The 23,461-nt window shown below is 43.1% G+C and overlaps 1 protein-coding gene across 1 annotated transcript in view; it reads right to left on the bottom strand.

The window, feature by feature from the left end:
- The window catches only part of ILDR2 (immunoglobulin like domain containing receptor 2), a 61,487-nt gene that overhangs the window by 22,370 nt on the left and 15,656 nt on the right, over nucleotides 1-23,461 (bottom strand). The window contains exons 2-5 of the mRNA XM_045546614.1: nucleotides 22,983-23,315; nucleotides 21,971-22,090; nucleotides 3,378-3,434; nucleotides 426-572 (exon numbers count right to left, since the gene is read on the bottom strand). Of these exons, the coding sequence (XP_045402570.1) occupies nucleotides 426-572; nucleotides 3,378-3,434; nucleotides 21,971-22,090; nucleotides 22,983-23,315 (657 nt within the window). The remainder of the gene's footprint in view (nucleotides 1-425; nucleotides 573-3,377; nucleotides 3,435-21,970; nucleotides 22,091-22,982; nucleotides 23,316-23,461) is intronic.

Here is a 23,461-nt window from a genome sequence, read left to right on the forward strand (position 1 = left end):
CTCATCTGTGGTTGGGTGGTACCCAAAGGCCAGTTTGCCCACTCTGCTTATAAGAAGAGGAGGTTCTCTGCACGGGAGGGGAATGACCAGAGAAGGTTTCCTCTAGTTTGAATGCGTTGAGGAGAGGGCACACTCTCACCCCACAACCTCACCACCCTGAACCTACCCTTCCATTTCATCAATGGTGTCAGTGAGGGTTCAAATGCACTGGGTGACAGGTATGGATAAAAACCACGGAGAGGCGCATGTAGGTGAGGAACAAGCAAGGATGGTCATCCCTGGAGCCAGGAGCTTCCAGAGGAGGAGAGAGTCTGGAAAGACCAGCTCTGTGGGTGGCAGGAAAGGAGGTGGAGGAAGAACTCTGTCAGATGCAGAGGTGGCATGTCCTTTGATCACCCACACTCCCCACTGGTCACTTTACTCACAGGCCTGCGGGCAGCAGCAGGAATCGGGGCAGCAGGGGCAGCGGACGTAGCAGCAGCAGCTGTGAGGGCAGCACTGGCACCAGCAGATCCCCACCAGGACGAAGAAGAGGAAGACTCCCAGGATCACCAGGCCAACAAACACCCACTCTGGAAGGACGCACAGAGAAACCCACACTTGAGGCAGCCCACCTTCAGGGCAGGGCACACACTGACTGGCACCTCTCTCGTGAAAAGGGGTAAGGAGGAGGAACTTGGGGAAGAAAGCATTTCATAACAGGGAACAGAGCCCCAAAACTCAAGAGAAACTCTGAGAGTGAGGAATGCAGACCTCCCAGGGCTGGGGCAAGGAGGAAAGGGGAGACGGTGATCTGCATCATGTTGGACACATGTCATGACCAGCACAAAGCAATGGGGAGTTTCAGGGCCCGGTACTGGGGAAAGGGTTTACCAAATTGACTGTCACAGAAGGAGGACGGGACGAGGGTGGAAAGATCTTGGCTGGGAGGAGGGGGACCCTTGCCTGCTGAGCTGTGAAGTGGTACATTCTATGAATACTTGTCTTTGGTCGTCAAGTTGATCTTGTCTATGAAAGTGTAAGTCCTGAGAAAAAGGTCTCTATGTCTGTGTGGTTGAAATGCAGCCCATATTTAGAAGATTCCAGGCCCTTCTGTATTCATCAGCCTTCCCTGCTGATCACTCCTATAACACCTTTCCTGTACTCAGCACCAGTGCTGAGATCCAAACCTTTTGCTTAGACCAGGACAGCAGTCCATGGCTAGAGAAAACTAGAGACAGACGTAAAGAACCCACTGCCTCCACGCCTAGAGAATGGGTTTGGTTTGCTCACACTCAAGCTGACCGTGCTAGAGTGCCAGCATAGCCAAGGGCTAAAATGGCTAGGAGCTTTGATGAATGGCAAGGCTGACAGGTATATCTGGGTATGTCTGTCAACTTCTGCTATTTTCACCACTGTGCCAGAAGCTGAATGTGAATTGTACTTCATTCACCCACCCAAAAGATTAAGAGAAAGGAAAGAAATCCTGATTGGCTTAGATAACAATGACTGCAGCCCTCAGGTGACTTGTCTCAGTCTCAGTATCATGCTTTTAGGACTTGGCTAACAGGACCAAACTTCCCCCTGGAGGCCTGGACAGACTGAAGTGAGCTGTGCTTTCCTTTAAAAGCTAAAAAAACTCAAGTGATTCACTTTGGTTGAAAGCCATCCACCAAAAACCCCTTTACATGAACCTCATTGACACACTGTTTTTCTTAAATTTTGATCATTAAATATGCCTTGAATTAAACGGACATTTAGTTGGGAGCTTGAGAATATGACATTTTTCTTATACAAAGGGTTTTGTGATAATAGTAAAATTAGTTGATTTTGGTAAAAATGAAAGTGGTAAAAAATTTTGACTTTGTCTAGGACATAATTTCCTTAGGAAACAAACAACTTATGTTTCCTGAATGTCCCTCCTCACTTATCCATCTGAGATAGATTAAAATTAACAAGGTCAACCATTCTTCAGTGGGGGAGTGAGAAGGGCTTGTGACTGGCTGGAAGGGACTGCGGAGCGTTCACGCCAAGGACGTCCGATGTCGGAAGCCTGTGGCCTAGGCCGTATCGAGAGCACAGGAACATAATGCAGCTGAGACAGACAAGAGCCCTGAGGTTTAGATCAACTGTATGGACTGGTGGCCACAACTTGGGTCAGGGAGTCAAGGATTGAAGACTGGCAAATTATATTTGAGAAACAAAAGAATATTATCTGTGAAAGGATTCTCGGAGTCAAAACGGAGGGAAATTTGGGCGGATAGGGCCAGATATGAGAAATATAGTAACGCTTTCTTGGGACTGGAAGACGTAGCATCTAGTTTGAAGCATTACAATGTAACACTGTTTTTCTGTGATGCACAAATGCTTACAAATTGAGGGAACTCTAGATAGTTCCTCAAAGAGATATCTATTTGTGTCCTTGGGAGCAACATTAATAAGAATGTCTACGTTTGGGTTGGCCAGCTAGTGGGAAAGGACTGGAAGAATTCATGGAAGAATAATCAGTGAAGCTCAACTGTGAAGACTCTGGATGTTTTTTAAAACTTGAATTCAGCCAAAACCAATGGCCAAGAATATTTTGTATCTCTCTGTGGCTATTAGGCAGCTCTTAAAACTTTGGCAGAAACCCTCCAAAGCAAGACTGAATCATACCCTTTCCTACCCCTTGAGTCTGGATATGTCCTTCCCCTCAGTTCGTTCTTGCTTCTCTCTGAGCCTCCTTTACTTATGGACTATAGAGCTGCACCAGACTGATGTGGGCTGGTCTAGGCTGGGATGTTCAACTGAAGCTACACAAAAAGACAGATGTGTATTTGGGACAGGGGTCCTTGACATGTGGCCCATGGACCCCTAGGGACTTAAGGCAACTAATAAGCCCCTAAAATTGTATATAAAATAATAAAAGTCTTTAAATATGTACTTTTCAAGCAAGAAGGGGTACATAGCTTTCCTAAGGTTTGAAAAAAAATTGATAATGTTATGAAAGGCAATTCAGAGTAACATGGTTGTACAATCATGAATGGGTAAACATATAACTTAGGAAATAAGGAATGCAGATAAATAATTATTCTGTTAAGAATACTTCTAGCTATCAGGGTACAGGTGAGATACTAAAATGGGCACGGAGATTGCCAAAGAGCCCTGCATGGCTGACAATGAAGGACTAGGTTCCCATCTCAGCCTGTTTTTAATTATCATTATTCTTTTAGGGCCTAGTAACAGAAGGAATGCAATTTAAAGGCTCTTTCGATGGGCTTAGTTCATCCTGGAAAAGATCACAGATATATATAGACAAATGTGCAAATAAATTAAAGGAGTAATTAGTGAGTAATGCAGAAGCAAGGCAGATGGAGTCATAGCAAATTAGGCAAATAAAGAGTTAAATGACTGAATACCTGGCATAATCTCCACAGCAAAACTGGGCAAGAGCTCAGCAAGCAGCCCTGTCCTGCCTAGAAGAAGTGGAAGGAAAAGAAGAAGGAAAGTGGTTAATCCAAAGGAAAACACAGCCTGAAGCCTGGCTCCAGTTGACACCATCCCTACATGGGGCCATTGGTCCATGGCCTTTGTGGTATGAGGGGTACATCACCAAAGCTGGGCTCAGGCAAGAGAATAACCTTCTCCATCAATCTCTGGCAGCCATCTAAGTGAACGCTGCGCCTAAATTAGGCAGAAGCAGAAACAGAACTTTCTCTTCAACTATTTATAGGAGGAGGAAATCTCTGCTTCAATATGAAAAGCTCTGCGTGAACAGATTGACACACACCATCCCCATTCATTTCTACGTGCTCTCCATACACTTCATTGAAAAGTCAAACGCGTCTGGATCTAAATGTTCAATCTACATTTTCATACATTCATACACAGTCCTATGTCCATATAAAAACAAAAGTACATATTTGGTTTTAACTCAGAATTATCTCACTACATGATTCTATTTATGGCCTAAAGATATTTCAATGATTAAAATTTTCAAAGGCAAGGAAAAGAGAAAGCTAGATAAGTTACACACTCCTCTCCACTCCTTCTGGCTTCAGAAACACTCTGCACATATGTACATGGTATGGCTTTTCCATATGGCACCCACAGCTGGCGCTGTGTGGACCCAAGTACCTTCTGTGTGATAAGGCACAGAAGCTTAAAAGCTGGTGTCAGAACAGGTGCCCCCCCCAAGGGGCGCCGGGAGGCAAAGAGCTGTACAGGAAACAAGATGCTGGGAGATGTGAGGAAGAAAATTATTCCTTTGAAAAAGTAGCCTGATTTATAAAAGAATGTTCTGAATGCTTTCACCATGTTCTCATATCACGGTAATGTTCTATTACGAACTTCTGCCCCTGTACCAGGTATCTCTACCACGCTGAAGCCTTCTTGACAAACTAGTAAGTTGCACTAGGAAACAACTCACAAACTTCCCTCCTTTCAGACTTGTGATGGCAAAAAGCCACTGTGGCACCTAAGCACAAAACTACTTCAAGTAGGCACATGATGGATGCCTCTAGAACAGCACTGACCAATAGAAATATAATGTAAGCAACGTGGGTAATTTTAGATTTTCTAGTAATTATATGAAAAAGTAAAAATAAACATGAAATTAGTGTAATACTATTTTTAATTCATATGAGTATCACCAAAATATTATCATTTTAAGGGCTCAGCAGCCACATGTTGTTATTGGACAGCACAGCTCCAGTGGTCTGTGTCGTGCATGTAGGGTTGGCGCATTTAGAAAACAACTTTTTCCTGTTAAAGTTTGTTGAGGTGCATTAGAGAAAAGGTTACCCATAGGTACGGTGCATATTCTGAGTCTAAAGGTTATGGTCGGTCACTGGTCCCTGCTCTATCAAGCTGCCCCACAGAAAAGAAGCTCTGACAAAGGTCAAAGGAAAGGGGCTCCTCCAGGACATTAGGGGAGGACACTGTAGCTGGGGCGAGGTGTTACTGAGTGGGGCAAAAGGGGTCTTTCCTCATTGCACTTTTTTTTGGGGGGGGCTTCCCTCAACTCTATGAGCTCAGTGTGGTAACATCTATTCTGGTCTATGTGGGTGATAGTCCCATGTTTAAAAAGCTAATTGGGACTAGAGTGTATTCCAAAGGAAAGGAAGTATGGGGTGAGTGGCTTAGGCCCACTGCTTTTGGCTTTAGCAAAAAGGGCTTCCTTCTCTCTGTTCTCCGCCCTGTGCAGCTTTTGATGTGGTAAGATGGCTCTGCTGCTTGGAAGGTCCATTGGAAGGATACGGGGGAGCCATGTGGGGCACTGGGAAAAGGTGTCTGCTTAGGCTAGCCTGTGATCTAAGCCTTCCCCAAAGGTTAAGAGGGGCCCCGAAGGCTTACACAGTTCCCTCAGGTAGGGGACTAGATACGGATTTGGGGCCAAAGTTTGAGCAAGTGATTAAGTACATGCACTGGTCTCATCTGGAGTGTTGTCTGTATAAATATCTCTTGGAAACTCAATAAGGCAATAAACAGATGGTCAAAGATTTGGGAATTTGAGATCTTGGACATCTCTTGAAGACCAGGCAATAGCCAATGATCAAGAAGTCAATACAGAGTGTTTTGTTTTGTTTTGTTTTGTTAGCAAGCCAGTTATCAGCTACTTACTTAATGGTAGACTTTTACTGGTTTTTTTCCCCAATCTGGACAATTAGCACATCTAAATACATCTCTTGCATTAATAAAATAAGAAGCTTTGCTTGTGTTTACTCTCTAGTTCTCAAGCCTACCAATGTTTTAAACATCTCTGGATGTGCTACGGTCCAAATCATTACTCAGATGCATAATAGAAATGTCATTTATGATATAAGCTACCAATTCGTGAGCTCTCACAGGAAATTAGCTACGTGGTAATTATAAACTATAAAAAAATCCATACATTCAAGGAGAATACAGTGCTCATCCTTATTCTATAGAGCGTCTTATACTGGAAAAAGCAATGGACTGAGAATCAGGGTGCTTAGGGCAGCTTTGTCATTAACTCATTTGGTGACTACTACAGGCAAATTACTGCCCCTTTCTAGGTATTAGTTTTCTCGTTAGTAAAATAAAGGGGTTGACTGAAGTGGTCTATAAATAGGAAGACCATATATCTTGGTTTGTCTGGGACAGTCCTAGTTTATGCCTATGGTCCTGGTGTAATTGTTAACAGCACCCCTTTTTACTCTTAAAGTGTCCTAGTTTGAACAATTAATTATATGGTCATCCTATCTATATCATTTTTAGTTCTCAAATCTGAAACTCAGTGATTGGAGTTGCAAACTCAAATGTCTGTAGAGGCCAGTAGGTAATGCAAATAATACAACATGGGGCAATGAGGGGTGTGGCAGATGGCAGGTCATGTGTCTTCAGGGAGCTGCTACTGCTCACCTCTGGCCACTTGCCTGTGTCTTCAGGGTTATAGGTCATCCTATTTGTCAAGATTCACCAGACCCCAGACTTTATGTGAAATATCCTGATTTCCAAATGTTGGCAACTAATTAATATACATATATTTTTCATTTTTGTAAACCCTTTTACCTGCACACTGACCAATTAATATATTTTTAAAGCACTAGACAAGCCATAAAAATATGTCTTTGGGCTGTAGAGAGCCCAGAAATCCTGAGTTTGTAACCTCTGAAGGGTATATACACACAGATGTATTTATGGGAGGATAAAACACAAAAGCTGGATTTCCCCATAGGCTGTTTAGGTTACCTTAATGGTGTTCTGACACTGCTTCCACACACACAATGATACTGAATATAAGCTCTAGCCACCTATGTTCAAATTAAAATTTGAAAGCACCAGTATAACAAAACAAATATCCCTTCTTATTTCTCGGGAGCTAGAATGGGCATGATGTAAGAACAATAAAGGGAGCTTCATTTTTTACCTTAGACTTTTTTACTTTTGTAATTAAAAAAATTAAAACAAGGAGAGGGTGAATCAGAAAAATGGACAGAAGATTCACAGAGCTTGTCACTCCAACAGGAAGACATAGATCAAGCTTCTCCTTGTCCCTGAAGCAACAGTCAATAGCTAATGCTTCAGAAGAGACGAAGGCTTCCCACAATGCACCTGTGTGGTGTTAGCCCCACAGTAATGTGAATGACAGAGTCAGGCAGTAAAGTAGGTAAAATTCAGTGTCTTCAGAATTCAGAACATAGGAGGAATTTTGGGAGAGCAGACAGTTCCAGTATATTGTGCCAACAGCAGAGAGACTGCGAAGCTCTCTCTGGCTTTTACACCATGACTTACATTTTATTGGAACTAAGGTATCTTAAAAAATGGATTTATGGTAGAATTCTATATTTCTGAAAGTCATTTTGCTTCCAGCTTCTTCCCTAACAATTTCTAAGAAATGCTATCACCAGTTAGAAATGCTCTATCTTTTCTTCTTCTGCGAAGGTCTGATCTTAGAGCATCTAAACAATTGCAGTAAATACATTCCAGATTTCAGCAGCACTTTACCAACACTTGTGAATCACTGTCATTCTTGCAGGATTCAGTTTAAGAGTGGCAATTACAATTCACTTTAATGTCTGAGAAAAGGATGGAAAGCCCTGCAAACAGAAGGCCACATTTACTCCTTTTCAAACCATAGCTCAAACTATCAGGAAAAAATACAGTTTTCATGTAAGCACTCTAACAGTTTTTCCCAAAACTTGCAGACTCCATTACTTTTAGGAAATTTCCACATGAATAGACCAAATGAATCAGGCATACAAATAGTTTGTATATGCACACACACCAAGTGCTAGTTTCATACCGTACTGTCACAAACTCCATAGCCAAACACATTCACACACTTTGGGTTGAATGCTCAAGGTAGAAACACGCACTGTGACCAAAACAATTTACATATCTTACCTATTAAATTTTCTATTTCAGTTGTTTTCTGCCACTGCCACTTTGAAGTTATACCCAGCTGAACTCTTTGTATATGTTCCCGCTCACTTCTGGAACTTCTCTAATTCATTCATTCATCCATCATTCATTCATTCAACAAACAAATGTATACTGTGCCAGGTGGAGACACAGAAAGGAACAAGACAGTGTCCCTTGAGACACTGGACAGGTGCACGGTCTAGCCCACGCAGCTTGTCTGACTGCATGAGTCTAAGAACTCAGTTTTAGATATCTGCTTCTGTGTCACAGGACTTACTAAAGTAGAAAGACTTTCTTCCTGCCAAATCCGTTTTCATCAACTGTCTTTGCATTTTTGACATCAGGTTCTACCTGGCCATGGGACCTTTCCTTGGAGATGCAATCCTTGCCTGGTTTCCCACTTCGAGTCAGAATGTTATCTTTGCACATTTCACAACAAATCATGTCCTAGTGGCATTTCCCCAGGGTTTTTATATCCTCTTTTCTTGGTAAGTCAGCCCCCTCAAAGCAGAATTTACTTACCTTCTTTGCTAAGATAAGCACTTGAACTGCTTCGTTCAATCCCTTACCACACACAGTCCACAAGACTCAGATATGTTCTGGAGGAGCCCTGTACAGTGCTTCTTCCTCCCTGCTCCCTAGGGCCACTGTACACGACTTCATAAAAGCACTTATCTCATGGCTGCACTGATTGCTTTACATGTGCCTCCCCTAGCAGGACAGACGCTCCTCCAGGGTGGGGACTGTGCTCTATGCTTGGCATCCCCAGCAGCCCAGCAGGAGGAGGCACCTCACCCACCCCCGTCAGGACCTTGACATGTGTCCAGGAGCAAATCCCCATCGTTCGGTATGCCGAGCTTCTGGCTGGACTTCTGATTTGCTGCTCTTTATGGTGCCTTCTATCAACACCAGATGGAAGTAGGCTCTTAATACAAATATGAAGGAACCATCCATTCATTCACTCATCACTATTCTATGTGTTGCAGAGTGTTTAGCATACCTGGACTTGGGCTCAGTGCAGTGAGCATCCTCCAGTCCTCGGATCATCCCACCTTGTTATCTAAGGGGATGAAGGCACCACTCCACCCCATACCCAAGAGCTGAGAACCACCAGGCTAGGGTATTTTTAAGGAAGTCATTACAGAGATATAATATACACATAAATTTTAGCCAAGGAGATTGTTTTTGTCTCTAGTCTTAAAAATTAAATCCAAGCTCTAATTATTAATCTAAGCCTTCAAAATGCAATGGAAAGTGCCAAAGTTCTGTATTTCGGACAAACTTATTTTCAGATCCTAGATCTGGCTACTCAATCACTTGATGATGACAGATACATTGTTCAATGCATTGGAACTTATGAAAAGGAGGGATAACAATGTTTCCTTCATCCTTATGATGACACCACCCCTGACAGCATAGTTATCTCCATTCATTTCTTTGAACTTATTAACTTGGAGTCCTCCTCGGCTTTGCCAATACTATACAAATGAACCTTCCGTTTAGGACAATGAGGAATGCCTTTCTTCCCCAAATTCTTGTGGTTCCCTTCTTCTCCCTTCTGTTTAAGGCACATCTCAGCTTCATCCCACTTTCCAGCTTTCCTCAGATGCCCTAGATCCATTTTCAGGGATGTACTGTATCCACCCCCTGTTCTCTCAGCTCCTAGCCCTCCAAAATATTTTTCTCCTAAGTTTTTAAGAAGAGCAGATGCCTTTCTCTGGTCCTTTTAAGTGTAAAGATGTTTCTATGGCTATGCTTTTAAAGTGTTGTTTCTAGGGCTCTCTGGAATCCCAAGTAGATTGGAAATTTCCCAAGGGCACACACATCCCTCTTTTTATTCTATATTCCCATGGCAACCATGCATTCAATAGAGTTTATGACTATTTATCATGAAAGTGGATACAGCCTCCCTTTCTTTTATATATATTTATAAACTATGTTCTTAAGCATTTCATGTGTTTACTTTTTCTTTTGGGGTCTTTTACATTTTAGTTCACTTCATAGTCTTAGAGGAGAATAATTCTGACAGTGAATTCTCTCCATAAAATGACTAGTATTAGACCATCTGCAATTAACTGTTGATAAATACTTTGGGGGGGGTTGGGCAGTGATTATAAACTTGGCCTAAGAAATTGACAACTTCTATTCACATGGAATTCTTGAATCAGATTTTATACCTAGAAAGGATCTCAGAGATCGTCTAGTCCATATTCTCATGTTTTCAGGAACCTTTAGGTAGGAGGTTAAGTATCTTACCTAAAGTCACACAGCTGACTAATGATCAAGCCAGGAATAGAACCTGGGTCTATTCACCTCCCTTCCAGTATTTTTCCCCAGTCTCTCACCACTCTTCCATGTTTGCTGATCCTTGATTTAGAAATGTGCAACAACTACTTTTTAAGTCTCCTAATATTTGCAGTGAATGGCCTTGAAATTTGTGTTTGTGGCATTATTGCTCTATTTATATAATTAAAGTATAATTTTTAGATGTAGGAAATGTTGGAGATCATTTAAATTCTCAGCACCTTCTAAAGCTGCAACCGGAAAATGATTACTGAATATATCATAACACAGTATGATCTAATTAAAAGGCATTCACCATGCTGCTGCAAACTAATAAACAATAATAAAAATGATTGCAAAGTACTCTTTGCGAAGTGTTATAGTGATCCAAGCCCCCACCCCCAGAGAGTGCATAAATACAAAATATTATTAGTGATGTAACACGCTCCACTTGGCGAAGACAGCTGGATTTCACTCAGAAGTGACGTGGAGGGGGGTGGGCTATCAGGGCAGGAGGGGACTGAGTTTCTCGGCGCCCAGTGTGACTTCAAGAGCGCACGGTGCGCCATCGCAAAGACTAGCACCGACGGATGCCAAGGACGGCCGCTGTCCCTGAACAAGCAGGCGCTGGCTGTCCCTGGCAGGCAAGGAGGGCCACACTTGGTGCGGGCTTCAGACTGTCAGAGCTCCTGCCCCCCGCTCTGCGGCCAGCCACCTCGGTGGGAGCGGCTTCGCTCACGGAGCCTCCCCGAGCCCTCGCGGGACGCCACCTCTGCCAAGCCGTGGGCGCCGCTGCCCGGGAACGGCCACCCGCACGCTCGAACGCGGCCGCCGGCTCGGGGGAACGGCGCGACTGCCTCCCGACCGGCTCCCGGGGCTGCGCGCCTCTCCTTCCAGGGCCGGAGCCGATTTCTCGGTGCCGCCCCCGCGCCCGCCCCCGCGCCCCGCCGGCGACAATGCGGCGACAACGCGGCGCGCGGGCCGACCCCGCGGCTCCCGCGCCCGCCGGGGTAACCACGGCAACGGCGGCCGGCAAGAACGCGCTCATTGGAGGCCGAGCGTCCTCCCACGGCTGGAGCACCAAGGGGAGCAAAAATAGCGAGGCGGGAGGAAGGCCGCGCAAGGGGGCGGCGGCCGGGCGGGACGGGGGACCCGGGACCCGGGTGACAGGGGAGGGCTGGCGCCCGCACGCCCTCATCTGTTCTCCACAACGCAGGGCCGCCAGCGGCCGCCACCCACGCCCTTCGCCGCTTAGAAATTTTAGGGCAAATTCTTTGGTGAACGACCCTTACGCCAGACCCTCGTCGCTTGGTTCAAGCACGCAGAATGGAGGAGTCTGCACATGTAGGTCCCCAGGAACTAGCGGCAAGGGTTCAGCAGGTGACAGTGAGCGGACACTAATTTGCCCTCAAGCCCTCCGATCTTCTGTCTCTGCAATCAACAAGATATCCTTCAAGGTGGTCACCATATAAAGATGGGTGGCAATCATACGAGTTTGGACAGTTCCGGTGTATGCCTGTTGTCTTGCCATCAATTACTGAGAGTACCCCCTCCCCTGTACTCTGAACCCAGTGTCCTAGTTTGGAGAATACATTATAAAGTCGCCTTATCTAAAGTCTTCTCAGACCCACAGAGATCCTAATCCAAGTCTTAGGTGTTGTCCAAACCCCTCCAGACTTCACTGAACGGCCTGTGTGACTGAACGCTTGTATTTAGGTTAGGCAATAAACACCCTGCAACTAAGGGCCATCCACTGAGAAATGGGGGCTTCCGACAGCCACCAACACACAGCAACCGGAAGCGAGAATGCTGGAACACAACGCCCTCACGTCCACCAGCAGGAAGATCTCCACAGGGCTGATTAGGGTCACCACTGGCAAGCCACAGCACAGATGTCACTGAGAAAATGTGAATCTAACGGTAATAGGATTGCCAATTCACAGATGGCCCATGAAGGCCTCTGCCTATGGAAGGGGGCAGGAAAATCAGCTCTTTAGCAGGAGTCCTCACATGTAGAAGTCCCTAAAGAGGGTTCCCTCAGATTAGGGGTGACACACTGGCAATGAGATGTAGGGAATAGGAAGGAGTGGGAGAAGGGAACTAACATTTACTGAGTTACCATGTGTCATTTGATCTTCACAATGGTCTTCCATGTAACTTTTATACAAAGGTCTCCCATTTTTACAGATAAGGAAACCCAGGCTCATAGGTATTGACTTGTCCAAGGTCATACTGCGGTACTGAGTTCAGGGTGGCTTGACCTCAAAGCCCCTGCTGTTCACAGCAGACCTTACCCAGTATCCAGATAGACCTTTGGTCAAAATCAGAGTTTCACAACCTCAGTGCTATTGACACTTGGAGCCAGATAATTCTTTGTTGGGCACAGGAGGACCCATGTGTATTGTAGGATGCTTAGCGCCTCCACGATCTCTACCCACTAGATGTCCAAGCACCCCTCAAGTTGTGACAACCAAACAAATGTCTCCAAACATTGCCAAATGTCTTCTGGGAAGACAAAATTGCTCCCTCTAAAGAATCAATGGCCCACATATTTAATATCCAAATACAGACTTAATCTTTTCTTCTATTATTCTCTAATTGCTTCAGAAACACAACTTTTATCATCACCAAAAGACAGTAATTTTTATAGGGACAAGATACTGTCATTTATTTATTTTGTATTCTCACTGTGTTAGAGACACAGTATGCAAAAATACTAGTTAAATTTAAATGATAATTTAAATCTAAATCATACTTGAAGCAAAACTGACTCTTCATGTTGCCTATCAAAGAGCAAGGTTGAGATGATGCAATAAAGAGGTCTGAAGGCCAAAGGAGGCTTCTTACAAAGAATGAAAGGCATGATCCCACGTCTTTGGAGAAACCATAAACCCTACTCCTCATTTATTAGAATGCTTCTTATTGACAGTCATTAACCTGAATCAGATTCTAATTGAGGCCTGACTAACTTTCCTGGCTCTTCCTTCTCCTCCATCCCTTCGACACATTTTTCTAATTGTTTGTTTTAAAAACAAGACCAAAGGAGGCATCTAGGTAAGCTCAGTGCAAAGCAGGCCAGAGCTAGGAGAGAGTGCTTGAAGAAAAGGCAGCAGGGCTGAGGCCTGAAAAGCCACTTCTCATTTGTTTTCTGTCTCTTCTGTCATGGGAGCTGTGGAGTAATGTCAGCTGTTCTGGAAACGTAAAGGCGCAGGTGTCTGCTAACGACAGAAAGGATGATTCTGCCCTCTTAGGGCAATCAACCCCACTAAGGCATAATCTGAAGCATATGTGAAACATAATTGAGTCTGCAAATGAAAATGTGGGCACAGCCCAAATCAGATGTTCCAAAGAAGTAACCTCCAGATTTATGGTTAGAGTGTGGCTCTGTAATTAATTCCTTCTCTCCCTTCTGCCAGGAGTAAACTTTTTCTTTCTTCTCCCCCAATTCTTTTTCCCTCTTCCTCTGTTTGTAAATCTTAGAGAGAAACAGCAGCAGCTACTCTCAGAGATCAAAGTTTTAGCAGGCAACAAAGACCTCCAAGGAGGCTGTTGCCATGGGAACTCTGGGAGCTGAGGCCCTTTTAATCATCAAATCTCCTTGGTTAGCAGCACCAGGCTGGGGCTGGCAAAGAGGAGGAGGGGGAGGGGGAAGCTTGGCAACAAGTAGCCTTTCTGAACAGATTTCACTGAAGTCACGGGAGTGGAGGGTGGACAGGATTCAAACTGAGGCAGCAGTAATGCAGGGGTGGGTGCTGGGGCATTTCTGCAGAGCCTTAGGAAACACGCTCCCGTCAAGCATGCCTAAAGTCAATCACAAATTCTGAGATGTTCCCTTCCAAGAACTCATTGATTTCTTATTAGGTTCTTAGTGGCTTTTTAACACTAATGGGCAGAAAATTTTATTTTAGACTAGAATAATAATTTCAGGCACAGTATTGTAAATAACTTGATTTTTTTTTTAAAAAAAATCCATGCCTGCCCATCACTTCACCACTTTCTAGGTAAAATACTCTGCACTTCTGGGTAAAAGCACGGGAGGAGATAGAAGAAAAAATAGGAGCAGGACAGAAAAATAAAGGTAATTCTGTGGCACTGCATTCGTGGGCAAAAATCAATTCCAAATTAGCGCTTACTCACAAGGACCTGCTAGGAACATACCTATTTCTGGCCTCCTGGATTAACATTGCATTTGGCCCATTAAGAAGCAGAAACTGACGAATTCCCCCAAATGTTAACAGTATTTGTTTTTGCCTTGCTGGCATTCTTTTTCTTTCCATTTGGAAACAAATTTCCTCCTGATTTTTCCTTTAGCAAGTTACTCCTTTTCCCTATTCCCTTCAAATTCATATGGTTCAGTTGGGGCTGGTGGTTCATTACATTCCTCTCACAACATACAGGCCACCCCCAAAAAGACTTCTACTGAAACTATGGGGAAAGGGGCACTTTATCATCCCGAAATGGAAGATGCTAAAGACTATGGAAGCCTGGACCTATTGGGGGCCATCTTTGCCCCATGTGGAGAGAGCCTGCCTGAAAATGAAGCGAACGCAGAGGAGTGCAGCCCGGGAGATGGAGAAAAGGAGATAGAGATTCTTTAACACGTAATCCAAACAGCAGTGCTCAGCCATGCTTGAAGCTAGTAATACCCCTGGATTTATCCTTTACCTAAACCAAAAAGTTCCCCTGAGGCAGTTTGAGCCTCTATCCCTTACAATCAAAAGAGTTCTGAGAAATATAACAGTTAGCTCTGGATGGTGAGATTTTTAGGAGATATTTTCTTCTTTTGTACTTTTCTGTTTTGTTTTGAATTTTTCACAATAAGCATGTATCTTTTTTCCCTAAAACAGAAACTGTTAAAGCAAAATGAAACAGCAGTATTTGATGTATCACCAGCTATAGAGAATAAATTCTGCAATCTGTAGATCTTTTAAATAAAGTCAAAATCATAGAAAGGACTCTGAAAAACATCTTGTTTAACCTAATATCCTAGACAAGAGAACCTGTTCCATGTTAAAAGCTCATCAGAGAAGGAGTTTCTATAATTTACCTTAACCACCTATAATTTCCAAAAATTGTTATTTACCATTAAGAATGTCTTCCTTAGCTGGAATCTAAACAGCCCTTGGCTCATATCCTTTTATTCTATTCTTGGCCCCGGGGCAGGGTTGTCCATTCAGCCACATTTCCACCAGGGCCTTTCCCCCCTTTTTCTTTTCTTTTCTTTTCTTTTTTTTTTTTTGAGACAGAGTCTCACTCTGTTGCCCGGGCTAGAGTGAGTGCCGTGGCGTCAGCCTCGCTCACAGCAACCTCAAACTCCTGGGCTTAAGCAATCCTTCTGCCTCAGCCTCCCGAGTAGCTGAGACTACAGGCATGTGCCACCATGCCCGGCTAATTTTTTCTATATATATATTTTAGTTGGCCAGATAATTTCTTTCTACTTTTTAGTAGAGACGGGATATCGCTCTTGCTCAGGCTGGTCTCGAACTCCTGAGCTCCAGCGATCTGCCCGCCTCGGCCTCCCAGAGTGCTAGGATTACAGGAGTGAGCCACCGCGCCCAGCCCCCCCCTTTTTCCAATTAAAGGCCCTTAAAAAACAAACTACCACATGGGACATCAGAAAGAAGGAGTCAAGCCCTCACATTGTACATAGAAAGAAAAAAGAACAAGGCGAGCTGCTTTTAGATTTTAAAATAATAACTTCCCTGCTTGAGCCTTCCTGAAATGGTGAAGTCCTTTTCCTGCCAGCTGGAGATGCCCCAGGGAACTTTATTCCTATCCAAACAGTGGCATGGTTCCAGGTTCTAAACAGCCTGTCCTTGCCATTGATCCTAGACCAATGTTTAATCTCAGAGTAGCAGATTTCTGGACACTCCCACCTTCTGTGACTGCTGGTATGGCCCTCTGTCCCAACGTCTGTCTAAATATTTCTTAGGTACCTGTCACTGTCATTTCAAAGCACCCAAAACACTGGGTGCATTTCCAACTTCAGAATGACTTTACCTTCTGAATAATCACAAAGACATTAAAGGGTGTTCAGTATAGTTTTCATGTTTAATGTTGAATCAGTGGTTGTCCTCCCATTTCTGTGAATCACATGTCTTTGGATATTTCTGAAACCTCCGAAAGAAGCATCCATTTGTGGATGGTTCAGATGTATGGGGTGGAAGGAGGTGTGAGCCATGCTCCGCGGGGAGGTATGCAATCTAGATGAGAAGAACTAAGCCTCTGCAGTGAGCTCCCCTTCACCGTACCACCACACCACAGACCGTGCACGTGGCCTTGTGGAAGGAGACGAGGCTAGGAATCAAGACACTTGGGTTTGATCATTGACACTTTCTTTAAAAAACTGGGATAACAGTCATAAAACTTGGATGTTAATTTCTTCATTTGAAAAATGACACCCTCTCTCCTAACTTAGAAGATTATATAGAAAAACTTTGTGAACTACAACTTACCAGTGTGTATTAATATTAGGGGTAGACATAGTAATGGCATCACTTTGGTAAACATTTACTGCTTTTTTGTCATCCCACATCTATTCTTTCTTTTTTTGTAACAGTGTTCTAATTTACTTTGGGGAATTCTTCTTTATGTCTTGATGGACTAGCCCTCAAAAGCCCCTGATCTCCCAAGGCTAAGGCAGTGGACAACTGATCAAACTGGGCCAACCAGAACCTCTCTCCCAAGACTTTGATTCTTGAGTAGGAAAATGTAAGAACAGAAAAAAAGAAAAAAAACAGTTAATTTTGTCTGGCTATGGAGCCCTAAAGATATTGTCCCTTAATTCCTGCTACATAGACCCTGGAGCATTACCAAAAGGACAGACTGTGCTATGATCAATTTTTATTTTCTTCCTGGGCATACACAAAATGACAGCAGAAGTGACCCATGTCACTATCAGATCTGTCCCCTAAAAAAGTGCCACATGACCTTTTTCACTCTCTCTCTGTGCAACTGGGAGCAAAGGTCTCCGAGACACGGCAGAGCCAAACAATGGGGAAATTCAGATCCCTCCAGCACCACTCAGAAGGCAGCTGCCCAAGTGAGCTTCCTAACCTACCTCTGACTAGGACAAAAAGAACTGATAAATTTTTAGTGTGGTAAGTCACTGAGATTTGGGGGTTGTTTGTACAGAGGCTGACAAGTGTTACCTTAATGTCCTATCCTTTTCTCAGATGGATTGTCCAGCCTTCTTCTTTTCAAGTTTGATATCCTTCCAATGAACTCCTTTGCTGCTTAAGTTAGCCAGAGCCTATTTGTGTTGCTTTCAACCATAGTCCCCAATGAATCTATCACTAGTAATAATTTAAATAACCAGATGAAGAATTATGATCAATGAGCTTAAATCACGTTATCTCGCTTGAGACTGTAGATGTTTATTGTGTGGACACTGTACAAGTCAACAAATATACTCAGCGTTGACTAATACTTAAGAGGAACAAAGTAAGTATGAGTTACAGATTGTGCTTATGTATCATTTAAAAAACATTCACTGGTACCTGGCCAACATCAAGTGACTTTATAGCTACAAGAAATGTGGTGTGGGGGGAAGTTCTTGTATGTGAGGAGGATAAAAGAAAAAATAAAAGTGGATTTGAAAGTGCTATCTGGAAATTTTTGTAAAATTTATTTTTTACATGCTGAATTAGTCTGTGGGTCTTTTTGATTAAGAGCACAAACTTTTTGTTGTAAAACATGTATTAAAAAACTGATGGGATTGTTTTTAGTGCGGGAACTAAGTCTCTTATGAAGTGTTTTAGATCATAGATGAAAGGTAGCATTTTTAGGTTAGCCAGTATGAGTATGCACCTGATTTTTTATGAAATTAAATTCATAAGACTTGTATAACAGTTTGTGAAATATCTTGTTACTGCTTTTATTTGGCAGACTGTGGACTCTAATAAAAGATATAAATTATAAAATATAAAAAAAATAAAAAAACATTCACTGAAGCTTCTTGACTCTAGACATGCTGCTGGGCATTGCAGATATAAACACAAATGGAAACTGGTCCTTGCTCTGAAGAGCTCACAGTCTGGTGTTACTAAGAAGCTCCCAGTTTTGTGAGGGAAAGCAAGACAAGTATTCCTGTGGTACCAATGCTACCACTCACATGCAGCAAAACTAGAACATAAGATCAGTAGGTTCTGCCCTTGGCCCTCTTCACTTTATACACTCTTCTTAGGTGCCTCATCTGTTCTTTCATGGTTCTGACCATCACTTGTGATTCTCAAATCTATCATCTCTAACCCTCACTGCTCCACTGAGTTCCAGACTTACGTTTTTATTTGTCACCAAGACATCTCCACCTCGGTGTCCCACGGACGTCTTACATTCAACGTGTCTAAAACCAAACTCATTCTCCTGCCTCCCCAACCTGCTTTTCCACCCGCGTCCTCTCCCTTAGTTGGTGGCCTCCCAGCTAGCTAGAAATCATGGCGTCCTCTTTGACTCATCCTTCTTCTCCCTTTCTTTTATACATGAGTCACCTAGAGCCATTGCTTCCATCTCAGAAATGTTTCTATGTTGTCTCCTCTTCTGGCGCAGAATTTCATACCTTTCAGTTGTCCTGCCACCCCACCTGAACAGGTCCCTCTGGCTCTAGCCCTCCTCTCTCCGATGCATCGCCTACCCTGCTGCTGATTAGCGCTCCGATGCTAAGATCTAATCTCATTTCCTCTGTTAAGATTTCTTTACTGGCTCCCCAAAGTCTTCAGAATGAAGTCTAAACTTCTTAGTCTTACATATAAGACACTTCACAATCTTGCTCCATCAACTTTTCCATCCTCACCATTGTAAGTAGAATGAGGAAACACAATTCTTCTTGACTTTGCCTCTAATTTAGCTCTTTAACTCATCTTTCCTTACTAATTCATTATCTGAAATTCCAACCAGTTTTCTGCTCTCCGTTTTGTGATCATCTCCAAGAAGAGCTAAAGCAGTTGACTCCTTCACACCACCACCAACAGTTTCTTTAATTCACTCTTGGGGGATTAGACCTATCAGCCCTGACCTACTGCAGAAGACCACAGTTTATTCCCTCTGGCTGCCTTGTGAATGAGCATCACCCTGTATGTTCTTGTGACCAACCTGTAATCCTGTTTATCTCCGTCATGAGGACTGAATTCCTGGGAGGTCATTTTCTTATTCATCAAGGTAGTCACATAAATTATCTTCATCTACTTTTTAATCTAAGAATTTTAGGATCAAAATAAAGCTCTAAAGTAACTTAGTTGAGTACCTTTTCCTATGCATAAGTGCCTGATACAGTAACTCTGATAAGAAACTTTCCATCCTTTTGAATATCTCCCTCTGGGGACATAGAACTTACTACTCCTAAGAACACTTACTCTATCTTTAGATGTCTCCAGCCGTGAACAGTTCTTCTTTTACACTAAGACAGACTCCCTCCCCTTGTAACTTCCACCCCTAGTTCAATTTCACCTAGCCAGACAGAGTATGTTTTTATTCCCTCTTCTACACAATTGCACTTCAAATATTTGGAGACACTTCTCATGCTCCCTGTTCCAAATCCTCTTTCACTAGACCAAATCCTCCAATCATTCCTCATATAAAATTCAATGACTAAACCGGTGGCTCATGGACGTAATTAGCAAACTGTGGGCCCAGTTATCTTCCCACTGAGGTCTTCATCTCCTTAAGGGTTGATCTCAGAAATCAGGTTGCTCTCCTGGTCTCACACAAAAAGAGTACCTGACAAATAGGCCTGCAAGATATAACAACTAAAAAATTAGAATTTTTTAAACTGTGACAGTATTTTGAAAAGTTTTACAAAGGGGTATCAAGAGAAGACTCCAGCATTGTGTATTTGGAGAGTAAATATAGTACTTTATATGCATCCAGAAAATTTTCTTGGATTTCAAACTAACCCCTTTAAAAATAAGTAACACAACGAGTGTTGCCCTTGAAAGTTTCCATGACAAATTAATCATGCTTTGAATGCTTCTGATTAATGTGGAACATAACAGAACTATGTGTCTCTACTCCCCAAGAACCCAGCATGTATGTTTCTCTCACAGATATGCTACTTCTGCTGCCATGAGTTTTGACCTGCAGCCTTTCCTTTATGATTCTTTTAGAGTAACACTGATTTCTGTTCATCTTTCCTGCCATCATCGGTGGCCATTGTCATCTGAGCCTTCCTTTCACCCACCTCTCAGCTGCTGACCCCTTTTTGTCCTGAGAATAGCATCTTTGCCCAAGTTGCTTTGTATGCTTTGATCCAGCGGAATGCCCTTCATAGACTTCAGAGCATCCTCAGATGACAATGCTTTCACTCTATCCATTTCCCCACGTTTCCAGAACAACTGGGACCAAATTATTTAAAGTGGTTTTTACCTGGCCTCCTCCTACTGCACAGGCAATTACTTCTCTGCAAATGGCTACCCCAGCCAAATAACTGTGTTCACAATTAGCTAATTGCAGGCTCAATGAACCACCTGTTCCTTCAAACTTGGCTATTAGAGTTGTGTGATTAAGCAAAAATTTATCTTTTTATTACCTTCTGATTTACAGAGTCACAGTGGATCCCAAATCTGATCTCCCTGTGTTATTTTACAATGTCAGTATGAGACTTTTACTGTTTCATTTCCTATTGAATATCTGTCATATTTCCATTCTTTTACAAATCACAACAGTTATACTTTATATACTTGGACCCAAGGATTATGTTTGAATTAAGTCAACCTTCTAAAGAAGGTAGACTATTGTTACCTTAATTCAATTTGGAAAACATAAAACATCAGAACAATTGTTTTGCCAGAGTCACACAATCATGATAAAGGCTAAAACTAGAAATCTTAAAGCAATGTCACTTTCTCCCTGGGGACTGACTTTCCCATAGAGGGTAAAAAAAATCAACCTTCAACCTCATTTGCCTTTAAAAGGAGGTACCCTTATATTAATATATTCCCCCAAATTGCTGTCACCTGGTTTCTTGGAAGCCACAAAAAAATGCAATTTCTTTTGAAAAATGGCATCAAGTATATATCCTGAACTACCTTTCTGCCTACAACTGGTGCAGTTCAGTATATTTTCTTAATTTTTGTATGTTTTATTCTAATTTTCTTGTTCACCCAACAATTATAAAGCACAAAATATGTGCTCAATTTTCAGTTTCATACAAGGAAGTCAGCTCCCACTGACATTCTTCCAATCCATGCAAAAGGAAAGTAGCCAAAAGTAATGAGTTTTCATTTATGAAGAAATTAATAAGGATTAGATATATTTGTTTTGAGAATAACTCAGACACTTTTAGGTTTCAAGAAATTTGCCTTCCAATTAAACACTTAGCACATCTCTCAAACAGCTCTTTTCATTGGGTACTTTTTATCACTAAACTCTCCAGTTTATAGCTATCTTTCTTTATGACTGTCTTAAGTGGAGGTAATTGAGTGGGAAAAGATTCCCAATGTCTCCAAAGGTCCTGACACACCAGTGAATTCTTATCTTCCAGTAATCCAGGAGTCCCCTGCTCCAAAAGCCTCTGGCATTTTCTTCAAAATCAGCATATAAAGAGACAAGTAAATTATAAGAGAAGAGAGAAATCACAGTTAAAGGTGAAAGTGGAAAGGAGGAGGAGAAAACTAAGAAAGCAGAAGAAATATTAGGGACACTAATGAAAAGGGAGTCAGAGCCTTCAAGCAACAAGGTACAGTAAGTATAGCTACTGCTCATAAAGCGCATATTCTAACAAGGTTTGTCTGTGCACAAAAGCTATAGACCACGTATGCAACCTGCTGACCCACGCGGGGGAGAAGCAAGAAAAGGGAGGCAGTGCAAGCCACCTATGATGAAAATGTCGCCTGTGGTTCTCACTTACCCAACACCAGCAGTTCCACGGAGTCCTCGTTTTTGCCCTCCAGGTCATCCGGGGTGGTGACGATACAGTAATAGAGTCCGCTGTCCCCCCACATGAGTTTTCCAATTTGAAGATCCGCATCTGTTACCACAAAAAGAAGGACCCAGTACTAAACCTGTCCTCGGAAAGAAAAACATTGAACAATGCGGGGTTGGGAGGGAGAGCCCTTCTGGGATGTCTGCAGTGTTCTATTTCTTTACCTGGATAGTGACAGAAAGGGATGTGCTTTATTTAAAAGAAACAAACAAAGGACAGAGAATTAGAGCACAGCCAGAAACCAACCATCTAGTGCTAGTCCTATTTCAGGAGTAGATGCTGGCTTTGAACCAGGCCTGCAGAGGCCTCTGAGAGCTAGATAAATTCTAGAATTATTCTGGACTCCTGGAAATAAGCTCACTTTACAGGAGTTCTTCCAAATTCAAATAATCATACAGGTCATATCAGACTCTTGGGCCTTTTGTTGTCCACAGCTTTAGGGAACAGGAGAAAGGGTGGAATTGACTGAAGTGAAGCCCCTGGGGCTCAGGCCAGGCATCTACTTGGCTCTCTAACTTGTGCACATTCATCCCTTTTCCCAGCAGAGGAGCTCTTTAGGAAAGTCTGCTTTCTACATTTGGGAAAGGGCCCTAAAGGCTGATGTCAAGGTGTAGGATGTTTGTCTGAAGTTCTTTCCCTGGAACCCATTTCAATTTGGTTCTGAAAACAAGCTCCTGAGACTTGATGTTGGGCTCTGGAAGGACTATTCCCAAAGCTCATCTGTTTCTTCTCTAGAAGAGAACATGAGCTTTCTTCTGCCCACCTTTCTCCCCTCACCATCTCTTTAAAGCAATCTGCTAGGTCTCTTGATGCTCTCATCTCCGATAAATCAAAGTCTTGAGGGTCTGAAAGGGTGAGAGGTTGACATCCCCTTATAGACGTAAGGTAAGGGAAGAACAGAACCCACTTCCTAGGTTTAAAACAGGGGCATTATTACCATGAACAATCGTGATCTCTCTGCCCCTGTAGAAATCTCCCAAGGTGACAGTCGAGCCCTGTTTTGACGCTACCACTCGGACAGTCCTCCTGCTGTCTAAACAATCCAAGTAGGGGTCCCACTCCAGGTTTCTCTTGCTGAGAGACTGGGCCCGAAGAGAGGACATGCCCAACGATTCCCCCATGCGATCCTGGCAGTAGGACTTGAACTTCCACTGCACGACTGCAGGCTGATGTGACGATGTGGAGAAGTGGCAGCGAAGTACAGTGGGCTGGAAGAGCATGGCCACCTTCTTCTTGTCGGGCACTGTGACCTGAAGGCCTTCAGCCATGGCTGCAAAACAGAATGAACATGTCCAAATGGTGTCCATATCCTGGACCTCACCTTCTATCACATGTCTTTCCACCTCAGTTCCCTAACCTGTGTCCCCCAACCCCATTTTTGCTAGTACAATTAATGGCATCAATATCCATCTGGTT

This window comes from Lemur catta, chromosome 3, assembly GCF_020740605.2.
Source record: "Lemur catta isolate mLemCat1 chromosome 3, mLemCat1.pri, whole genome shotgun sequence".
NCBI lineage: Eukaryota > Metazoa > Chordata > Mammalia > Primates > Lemuridae > Lemur > Lemur catta.